The 12,008-nt window shown below is 40.3% G+C and overlaps 1 protein-coding gene across 4 annotated transcripts in view; it reads right to left on the bottom strand.

Annotated features, from left to right (window-relative positions):
• STXBP6 (syntaxin binding protein 6) overlaps positions 1-12,008 on the bottom strand; it is a 256,274-nt gene that overhangs the window by 173,713 nt on the left and 70,553 nt on the right. For all 4 annotated transcript variants that reach the window (XM_080807490.1, XM_080807493.1, XM_080807491.1 and 1 more), the window contains one exon: positions 830-1,018. In XM_080807490.1, the coding sequence (XP_080663616.1) occupies positions 830-983 (154 nt within the window). In that variant the 5' untranslated portion in view covers positions 984-1,018. The remainder of the gene's footprint in view (positions 1-829; positions 1,019-12,008) is intronic.

Here is a 12,008-nt window from a genome sequence, read left to right on the forward strand (position 1 = left end):
TTTTTTTTTTAATTTAAAAATGGGTGCAAAAAATAAAGTTTTATTCCCAAGCCACATCTGAGGGAAGGAAAGATGAATTAAGGTAAGCTTAATTCTATTGGCCAGTTACAAGACATATTATTCGATTTGTTACAAATGCCCTAGGTAGGTATTCAGATTAGTATCACCACAACTCCATGGAAAACTTCTCCAAATTTTATCTCAAAAACTTGGTATGAACCCACAGTAAATCCTACACATCTATAATCACAAGCATAAAGAGAAAAAATAATCCAACAAAATTCTAAGCTTAATAGAACAGATGCCTCTTTCTGACAAGGAACAGCTGTCAGGCAAAGCAGTGATTTGGGAGCTGAGTCTACTTTCTCACATTCCATAAGGTGTCGATATTTATCTTGAGACAAACTATTACTGAGTACTGGCAACTGGTAAAAAAAAGAAAGCCAATGAAACTCAGGCTGCTAGTAATGACAATTACCCAAATACAAGGAATTATTCTGAGACAAGAAATCCTAGAGGAGAACCCACTTTCTGTCAATATCTTCCTGAAGGCAAGTTTGGACGAACAAATGTGTCTGTCAAACCCTTAGCAATGAACTGGAAAATACATTTAAAATTGAACTTCATTAACCTTTCCCATACAAAGCAACCTCAAAAGCAGAGGTGCCACTAGTAAATAAGGACCAGAGAAGAAAACAGAGAAACTGGAAACAGGAGTTGGGAGAGCAGATGTATACAAAAGCTGGATATATGACCCTCTTGGACACCTGAGAATTAAATGTTTTAAAATGAAGCTGTTTTAATAATATCAATGTCTGGTTTTCATTACCTGACAGGCAGATATATGTTAAATATTCTCCTTGACCCCCGGTTGCCAAGAAAGGAATCTTCTTTTTTGTCCTCCTCTTGACTTGGACAGCTCCCAGCATTCTTTCATCAAGAGGTGCAAAAATTTCCTTGCTGATGGCAGACTTGGCACTCATTGTAGAACAACTGAGGAGGGCACACAGCGAGTTTTCTAAAGAAGAAAAAAGAAAAGGCAAGTTGAATTGACAATATGGTGAGGCTCCTATCAGAGTAAGCGGCAAGTGGATTTGCAGGTGAAGTTAATTTCCAATTCGTTGTTTAAACTCGCTCCCTTGCTTGAAATGCACTGCAGAATCATGAAAAGTAAGGTCTTCCCATTTGTGCTGTGAAAAATATAAAAAAAGAAAGGAATGCTGATGTATTCACTGAAAATGCCAAATATTACGGAGATAAACAGCTCAAAATGTTACCTAGAAAGTCAATCTCTATCCCATTTGTACCTAACTGTAACTGGAGAGCAGTACCCATTCCTATGCCTTCTATGCCATAAGAAACATCGTTCCACATTTCCAGTTGAGAAGTCTTTCCACTACCCAACAATCCTTAAAGTCACGAAGTTCTTTACACTCCTTCAAAATCTCCGTTAACTCTAATGTAAATCCATTTCCCTAATTCTATTCACAGTGGAAATAATTATATCATCTTCTACATAATAACCCTACATGCAACAGAAGACCATTAATTTAATCAGCCATTAGCTGCTCTAGATCACGCTAAATAATTAATCCTTATTTATTAGCCTTTTTTCAGTGGGTCCAATTTTCCATTGCTCCTCCGTATATAGCTGCCATGCTCCGGACCCTTGACAAATTCTCCACATTTTTCTTCAGCCAGAGTGGACACAGAATTCTAAAAAAAAATATCTGACTAAGGCTAAGTATTTTGGAAATGTTTCCCAGCAGTTCCCACATGTCATGCTCTTGTGGATAACTGGCAATGTGTGCCCAATAATTAAGAAGATAAAGCAGTATGTTTCTGACTCACAATGAGTCCCTCCTCTCCCCACTACCAAACTCACATACATCCAGTCCCTGTGTTATATTTAGTTTTTCAGAAGTTATACCTCCCTAATGGTCTTAATTCTGCTTCTTCGTGTCTATTATATTCAAGATCAGTCTGAATTTTAACCTTCTCATTCAAAAACCTCAGCAGCGACTCAAGTAAATGTTTTCTGTCCCATCATCCTGGTCACAGTCTGTGTCTTAATTGGTAACCAACATTTGTTTAACTAACAAATCAGAACTAGAGGGGCAGACAGGTGTGTGGGTTGGCCACACGGATCATACCGAATATTCAGAAAGCCTGCAAATGGATCAGTAGCACAGCTCTACATGGTAACAGCAGCTCAAAGAGCTGGCCAGCCTGCTGCAAAATTGAGCCAACTGGCAAACACCTATTACGTGTCATTTCTAGGCTCAGTATTAAAGATACAAGAATTATTTAGGACACGGTCCCTGTTCTCCAGGACTTGACTGCTGACTACAGCAAAGGTTTTTTTTTTTTTTTTTTTTTTTAAGATTTTATTTATTTATTTGACAGAGAGAGGTCACAAGTAGGCAGAGAGGCAGGCAGAGAGAGAGGGGAAAGCAGGTTTCCTGCTGAGCAGGGAGCCTGACGTGGGGCTCAATCCCAGAACCCTGGGATCATGACCTGAGCTAAAGGCAGAGGCTTAAGCCACTACATCAAAGGTTTTGCTTTAGAAGGGAAAACCAGAAGATCATCCCTCCTAATGCAAGATTCACAAATGATACCAACATAGCTATCCATTAGGAACTTTGCGTAGGAAAGATATATATTTGAAAAGAGCATTCCTCTGGCTAAAAGTAAATAAATAAGTAAATAAAAATAAAAAAATTTCTCCTAGTTTCAATTCTGTAACAACAGGTTTTCTTAGTGGCACCAAGAATAAAGAATACAAAGTGCTGCTTTTTATTATATCTGCCAATATCTCCACTGCATATTATAGAGTTCTACAGCCAGATCTATTTGTGCTCTGATTGTGACATTTTATCATCACTACCAGGTTCTTCATACTGGCTGAGAACATTATGACAACACTGTAGGGGGCCTGGCTTTCAGTGTGCTCACCACTAACTGATACCCTGTGATTTTCCAGAAGTTAGCAAACAGAACTCTCCCCACTATGATTTATCTGGTGACTTTCCTAGGCAGGGTGAGGGTGTTATAATTTATAGGGACATTTTTAAAAGGAGAGCAAAGCAAGGCCTCTCTCACACTTCTCACCCTTTGGGGACATGTGAGAAAGAAATTCAGCGGGAGCACAGCAGTTTTCAACATTCTATAAGCAATGCAGACAACATGTCATATCCCCAAACTCACCAGGCATTCTCTGACCAGTGCCTTTCTAACTGTGGTATGGCTTTTGCTTTCCTATCCTAGATTCACATTTTTCTAAAATTGTGGTTAAAGAAATAAAAAGCTGTCATTTGATTGTGATTGGGTAAAATTTGCCAGGGGCAAAAAAAGAAGGAGCACGCATGTTTTACCAAACTCTTAGAAAATTCTCTTCTTCTTTTGAGAACTGTTAAGAAATGGAAATGACCTTTTACTATTTTTTGTTTTTAAGATTAACTTATTTATTTTATTTATTTATTTTTTAAAGATTTTATTTATTTATTTGACAGACAGAGATCACAAGTAGGCAGAGAGGCAGGCAGAGAGAGGGGGGAAGCAGGCTCCCTGCTGAGCAGAGAGACCGATGTGGGGCTCGATCTCAGGACCCTGAGATCATGACCTGAGCTGAAAGCAGAGGCTTAACCCACTGAGCCACCCAGGTGCCCCTACTTATTTATTTTAGAGAGAGCGTGCACACACGTTCACATGCGCGAGTGCATTGGGAGAGAGGCAGTGAGAGAAAGAGAGAGAATCTCAGGTAAATTCTGCAGGAAGCGTGGAGGCTGACAGGGGGCTCAATCTCAGGACCCTGAGACCACATCCTGAGCCAAAACCAAAAGTTGGATGCTTAACCGACTGTGACACCCAGATGCCCGCCCCCGCCCCGCCATATATTGATATTTAATAGCCAAGCACAAAAATAACAAACAAAGCATGACAAAAAAACCCAGGAAAAATAAAACCAGTAACTTCACTGTGCACAGGTTTTGGAATCAAAACAAACCTGGATTCAAATTCCAGCTCCAATACTGAAAAGCTACATGAGAATGGGTAAAGTCTCTTAAAATTCTGGACCCTTGGTTTACTAACTGCAACTTGGAGAGATCTTCACCCACCTCATGGAACTATTGAAAGAATTAAATGGAATAGTGTATGCAAATCTCTTATTCTAGTGCATGAATCATAATAAACTCTTAAAAATGGAAAATTTTAATTAATTCTACTATAGTATGAAAAATAAAAGACCCTCTGAGCTTGTAGAAACTGAGTAAATGTAGCCATCCATACCAGAAGGGATTTGTAAAAGAGAAACTCAACTTTACCAAAGCTTCTTCCTCATTCATGGTATGAAACTCTCTAAATATGGATACATGGTCTATTTTATGAAAGGCTCTGTATTGTTTTCAGGATGAGGAATTTATAGACTTCACCCTCAGGAAACTCACTAGTAGGAGATTACTAGATGCATTCTATGGCAAACTGTCAAAAGTTTTTGTCCAGGACAATGATATTAGCAGCCCTATGCAACTGCACACGTGTGTATGTTTTTAACACCACCCTGGGAACGGGACTGTACAGTGGAATTTGTGGGCTTTTAAAAAATTTTTATTTTTTAAATTTCTTTTCACTATTCCAGAATTCATTGTTTATACACCACATCCGGTGCTCCATTCAATACATGCCCTCCACCACCACCAGGCTCACCCAACCTCCCAGGAATGTGGGTTTTTTTTTTTTTTCTTCAGGATTTTATTTATTCATTTGACAGACAGAGATCACAAGTAGGCAGAGAGGCAGGCAGAGAGAGAGGAAGGGAAGCAAGTTCCCTGCTGAGCAGAGAGCCCGACTCAGGGCTTGATCCCAGGACCCTGAGATCATGACCTGAGCCTAAGGCAGAGGCTGTAACCCACTGAGCCACCCAGGTGCCCTGAATTTGTGTTTTAAACAATTCTCTAAGGGGTTCTCATGCAGCCACCCTGACACCTAATTTGAAGCCAACTACCTAATGAGGAACTAGGGGATAGAAAGGAATGTATTCTTGGGAAAGAATACAGGAAGAGATGTACAGGATTTTCTCTCTTGATTCAAGCAAGCAGCTTTATCAGAACCTACCTCTTGTTGGTAAATCAATGTCCAGCCCAAGGCTGGGAACCCCACTATAAGGAAACAAGATGAATACAGCATCAATGGTATGCCACTGACCAAAGGTACTCTAATCTACATCGTGCTGAAGGTAGCAGGATGTGCCACCCCAATATAGGCCACCCCAAAATAATGCCACTTCAGTATTTGATAATTTTGAACTGAAGGCATCTGGAAAAAGTGAATGTGAGCAGAGACTTTGAACTCCCTTCATCCGCCTGAAGACAGATCCTCTAAAAGGAACTGAGTAAATTCCCTACCCAAGAGTTTCATCAACCAGAGAAGATGGACGCTTGTCACAGGAGAGGAGACTAGAAGAGGACACCACTCCCAGGTCAGATTTTCTCACAGACTATCATATTCCCCATTTGTTCTTCTAAGGGTGCCCTCAATCTTTCCTAAAAATCATTTACTCTAGTCCCCTAAGAGTCCTACATCCCTGTTCCCCTTTCCCTATTGGGATGGTATTGAACCCTGAGTTCCAAGGATTTTCAGAGAGTTACTCATTCTTTCCTGGGTCTCTCCCATGTATCCATGAGGCATATGTGCTAATAAACATTTGTTTTTCTCTTATTACTGTCTTTTATTATAGGGGTCTCAGCTAAGAACTCAGAAGGGTAGAAAGAAAATTAGTTTTCCTTCCCCACAACCCCATGGAAGTTTTTTCTCTTCCTGGTCTACAGCTTCTATAGGCTATAATTACAAAGCTTTTCCATCCAAGAAACCAACCTACAATATGATTTGCAAGTCAAAGCAGCTGGCTGCCTTAAGTGGTAATTGTAGAAACTAATCTCAGTTAGTTTAATATTTCCCAGGGCGTTTCTATCTATCTTCTTCTTGCTGTAAGTCACCTAATCCATATCCACTTTTGTTAGTATGTGGCTACTGTGGTGGGGGCCCTCACTCCCACAAGTAACCAGGAAATGGGATTAACTTTCAAAGAAAGAACTTAAAAATCCTATGATCTCAGGATTCAGCAGATGAAGTACATAAGTAAAGGGTACAGATGGAAGATGTTCTTTCCTTCCAGGAGAGGAATGGGCACTTGTTCTCTGTGGTCAGGAGATAAGGATGGGTGCTAGGGGCTCCAGCAAGTAAAAACTGCAGATGCCCTTAATCATAGTTGCCCTTTGCAGCTATCATGCAGACTGGGGGTATGGCCCACAGGCTTCAAATATTTCTCACCTGAGTTGCAAGAGCCCCTTTGGTGAAATACAGTCATCTATTTAGCTTAATATTATCAAGGCAAACTGATTGCTCTAACCTCAGGAATGTCCCTGTCTGGTTGCCATGTGTAGTATGCAATCTTCCGATCACATTTTTGGCACTGGCTCTGCCCTGGACAGCAGTTATGTTCCCAATGCCAACGAGTAACCAGAATCCCTGGTTTTAGACATCACCTTCTTTAACCAGTGAATATGACTTGACTCTAAGGTGGATGAACTCAAAGCAAGCTGATACCAAGTTTCAGGATTCTCCAATGAAAGCAATGCCTGCCTGGGAGACTTTGGGAGAGAATCAGCTGGTTTTCTCTAGTACATAGGAACTCTGGTGAGGTGACTTCCAATAACTTAGAAATTGGGGCGCCTGGTGGCTCAGTGGGTTAATGCCTCTGCCTTTGGCTCAGGTCAGGTTCTCAGGATCCTGGGATCGAGCCTGCATCAGGCTCTCTCTGCTCGGCAGGGAGCCTGCTTCCTCCCTCTCTCTCTCTGCCTGCCTTTCTGCTTACTTGTGGTCTCTCTCTCTGTCAAATAAATAAATAAAATCTTAAAAAAAAAAAAAGAAAGAAAAAAAGAAATGCGAGAACTAAGGTTCTCCTCTTCACTGCCACTTCATGTTTGAAATGCTACACACGCAACTTCAATCTGATGACAGTAATCATGCATCCAGCTCCCTCTGCCTTCCTGGCTTTGAATTCATTTACCTAGCTGCCAATGGAGCATTTCCACTGAGAGTTAACCTAGACTCTGCATTTTCCTTCAAACCCTCCAATCACAATCTCCCAGTCCCCCCCCAGAATAAGTAACCAAACACCAAGTCCCGTGGATTTGATGTAATCTTTCTGGACTCCCCCAGTTCCCTCTCATTCTCACATCCTCTGGTTAGGAGTCTCATCATCACTAGCCTGAATGATCCTGATGCCTCCTAAAAGAGCCCCAGCACTGCTTCCATCTTGCTCACAAATGTCCCTCAACACTGCCTAGTGTAAGATTCTAAAGGAAAAATATGATTCACACTTAACTGTATTTGTTTCTTCTCTATGCTTCAGGTCTTGACAGAAAAACACAATTACCTCAACAAGAAATGGGTCAACATTGTAAGTACTGAAACCAAAGTGGAGAAATGTTAAATTGCTTTCTGTAAACTCTACAGTATATGAACACTAAATGTTACAAGTCAGATGTTATTATGCAATCATTAAACCTAAAAATAATCGAAAAATGTTCATTTTGTTCCCAAATCCAAAAACTTCACCTGGTAGTTAGAAAACACACAATGTGTTATGCAGTGAAAATCTTTTTTTTTTATGGTTTCATATATTAAGGTCAACGAGATAACTGGAGGTCAAGTTAGCTCCTTTATAAAAGTTTACTCAGGTAAGAGTTACTGATTCTAAATATGCAAAATTTCTACTTACACAATGTCACTCCTTGATAAGATAGTTCAAGATGAAAATTTCGCTCTTTCGCTTGTAAACATGCAGAAAATTTAAACAAATTGGACAAAATTTCAGTCCACCAGGCAATTTTTCCATGTGTTCAGTTACTACTCTAAACTAAAATTTGTATTAGTGGAATCTAAAGATGGAGTCTGATATACCACTAAAAGAGTTAACTTTAATCTTGTGATAACATTCAAAGCGGGAAATTGCAATCACTGTAAGTCCATCACTCTTCATTTTTCATGACAGAAACAAGGTCTGTGGAATGGGCTGTGTGGTGTGAAAACATATGGGAATGGAAGACCAAGAAACAACATCTTATTATGAACTCTGACAAAGATCAGAACTAAATCAATAAGTCATACCAACCCCCCCAAAACAACAACGACAACAACAACAAAAACCAAAAACCCCCACAGAAACAAAAAAACCCAAAAAACATAAAATCCCCTAAAAGTATCCTGGAAGGAGCTAGAAATTCCAAATAGGAAAATAAAAATGATAGGAATAAAAGTTAAAAATATCCTCTATTCTGGGGCACCTGGGTGGCTCAGTGGGTTAAAGCCTCTGCCTTCAGCTCAGGTCATGATCCCAGGGTCCTGGGATGGAGCCCCGTATCGGGCTCTCCGCTCAGCAGGGAGCCTGCATCCCTGCTCTCCTCCCGCCTGCCTGCCTCTGTGCCTACTTGTGATCTCTGTCTGTCAAATAAATAAATAAAATCTTTTTAAAAAATCCTCTATTCTGTTAGAAAAATACTTGTAGATAGACACAGAAATACCACAAAGGACAAATTCTGAACAAAGACTGTACATCAATGTCATCTGAAGTGCCCAGGATCTGCTCACAGAGGGCTCTAGGGGGCAAGGGCCTGGACTTGTTTTCTTGATGATCTCCTTATTTATTCTGCTATACCACCAGTTCAGAACCAATGTCTTTGGGGTTTTCCCTCTGTACTTAATGAATTATTTATAAAATAAGACTCCATAAACATTTTTTGAGAGTACATGGCAGATACTCTCTGAAGCCCTAGTAATGAGTCACTGAGGTTTACGTGGCATTACATGATTTACAAAACATTTCCACACTCAATTCCAAGTGTGGGATCAAGATAGCCACTAAATGTATCTCCCAAAGTTTGCTGTAAGATTGTAAATTAGGACTTTTAGGCATGTGTTTTTATGAATGGTAAACTATGCTATTTTTTTAACCCACTCCTATTGGTCCAGGGATTATGAGAAAGTTATACAAATTTTTCTCACAGAAATTAATATTTGAATTAGAACTCCTTGAGCCAGCAACTCTACTACTAGGGAAAATGACATAAGCATGTATATCTGTGTATATTATAAATGCATACTTACTTCAGATTCATTTTTAAGAGCAAAACATTATAAACAACCTAAATACCCATCAATAACCAATCTTCATTGGTTAAATATAGTATAGCCACCACCGAACAGAATATTACACAGTTCTCAAAATTCATGGCATAGATCTGAGAAAAATGACCAGAACAGAATGAAAACAAAGAAGTTACAAAACAAAAATGAGCTCATGAATTATAGGCGTGTATTTATATGCATAAAGAAATGTCTAGAAAAAAGCTTGCCAAAATGTTAATATGAATATCTCTGGATTTTGAAACCAGAAAATAGGTCAGAAATTAATTCTGCAGGGGAGTTTTCTTATTCCACCATAATCTGACTACAGTGTTCCTTTAAACATTTTGTTTTTGAGGTAATGCTTTCTCCTCAAATTGGAAGACATACCAAAATATATTTTATTGAGACCTAATTATTGGTCTTTCTTTCTGGCTCCAGTCCAGACATGGTGCTGGGAATCCCAAAGGTGAGACTGGGTAAATTCCCACTTCCAAAGAGCTGCGAGGAAAAGGAGCAAATGCTGTCAAGGTTGACAAGGCCCAGAAGGCATTTCTGTGAGAAGAAAATGGCCCTTTTCCTCTGAGACAGTGCAGCTCCATGCTAGGGCCCATGGCCTGGTGAACAGAATACCAGCCACATGTCAGCTTGCATTTGCTCCTCTGCACACACATCTTTGGAGCAGTGCACAAACAGCACAACCATACACAGCAGCCTCGGTCATTGCTTCCTTACACTTTTCAAGTGTACAAAACCTTTAAAAACCCTAAAATACAGTTTAACGCCTTAAGAAAAGGGAAGAGGGAGATTTTTTTTTTTTCCCCCACCATCAGCCTACCAAATACTATGAGATTTGGTTGGCTTTCTTTTCCTGTATATACTAACCCTTCTTGTGTAGGAGACATCATGTTCACAGGCTCCTCCAAAGCCAGTGACTCATGTCTGCTTCAGTTATAAATCTAGACTATATTTATCTCCTCTTTCCGTGTTTATATGTTCAGTGAGTACATTATTCTTGCTGGTTTAATATTCAAAAAACAAACCCTGCTCTACACCCAGACCCCAAGACCTGTGTTTACACAAGTTTATTTAGATTGTGGGTGGACTTGTTAACCTTCTTGTCAATCACTACATCCCAACTTTAACAAATAATAAAGCCAAAACCACCACCACCACCAACAACCCTGCCAGAAACATGCCATTTGGAGGATTTTTCAAGGTGTTGTGAAGAGTTCATGAGTATCACCCACTCTGAGGGATTCAGCCTATATTAGAACCACAACATTCACAAATTTAAACCCCAAGGGCTAGTTTAAATTGGTTCTTCAGTCCCTATATGCCGACGCCACAGTAACGGGTAGAAATAAAGCACCAGGGAAGGGTGGGCTGGGGTGCACTCACTGGATTATGACAGGACTGTCAATCCACAACGAATTTAATCATATCAAAGAAAGAACAAAGAGTTGGGAAAGAAAACAAGCAAAAGGAGCTCAAATTGTCGGCATGTCTCAGTTTTTGAGTACTCATTCCCGTGGTGTCCAACGGCTAGTTGGCAAGCTAAGAAAACAATATACTGGCCTGGAGAGCATTGTTTATAGCAGACCACACTGGCAATTGACAAATCTATTCCATCCAAATAGGGACAAAGCCGCATGAGGATAGACAACGTGAAAATAAACATTTTAATTATGTGCTATGTTCTGCACTGCTTGCTAAATTAGTAGGTTTCTTTTACTTGCACTGAACATGGAAGAGCGAGGCAAACACTAAGCCCATCCATGAAAGAAAGTGGAAGATCTTAAAAGGGACAGCAGGCCCCAAACAGAGTCACTTGTGCTAAACCCCCATTTCAGGAAACCAAGACTTAGTATCTAACCTAATTGCTGTCTCGACCCCCCAAGGAATGTAACCTTAACAAGGCAACCAGGAATTACCTAGTCAGCATCCCTGGCTCTTACAATCTCCTCATGGGGACTATCTGCCTGAAACAACACATTCTTTTTCTTTCCTTTCTTTCTTTCTTTCTTTTTTTTTTTTTAAGATGTTATTTATCTATTTGACAGAGAGAGAGAGATCACAAGTAGGCAGAGAGGCAGGTGGGGGGGTGGGGGGGGGAAGCAGGCTCCCCGTTGAGTGGAGAGCGGCTCTATCCCAGGACCCCGCCGAGATCATGACCTGAGCCGAAGGCAGAGGATTAACCCACTGAGCCACCCAGGCGCCCCGAAACAATGCATTCTTTGCTAATGATTTCCTCTTTTAGCCTTCTTTCTGCTTGACAGCCTGATGGGACTACTTTCTTTCTTTTTAAAATAACTTATTTATTTGAGAGAGAGAGAGAGAGAGACAGAGACAATGTGAGTAGGGGGAGTGGTAGAGGGGCAAAGGGAGACAATCCTGAAACAAACTCCCCACTGAGCGTGAGCCCAACTAGGGAGCTCAATCCTAGGACCATGAGCTCACGACCTGAGCTGAAATCAAGAGCTGGCCACTCAGCTAACCGAGCCACCCAGGCGTGTGGATGGATCTTTCTATAGCTAGATGGGATGCTGGCTAATTCATGATCACTGAATCAAGCCAACTGGATCTTTAGATTCATTCAGCTGAAATTCTGTCATTTAACAATGACTTAGGTCATAGTTCAAGTGCTTTCCTCTTACAGGAGGGGCTTGATTCACACTGAAGTTTATACCCAAGTTTTGTAGATTAAGATTAGAAAAAAAAAAAAAAGACCAAACAGATCAACCATTCAAAACAAAGAAACAAATGAATACACTCTCCAGTAAATACAAGTTGAGCCTTTACTATCAGATATTTGTTGACTC

This window comes from Martes martes (genome assembly GCF_963455335.1).
Source record: "Martes martes genome assembly, chromosome: 7".
Taxonomy (NCBI): domain Eukaryota; kingdom Metazoa; phylum Chordata; class Mammalia; order Carnivora; family Mustelidae; genus Martes; species Martes martes.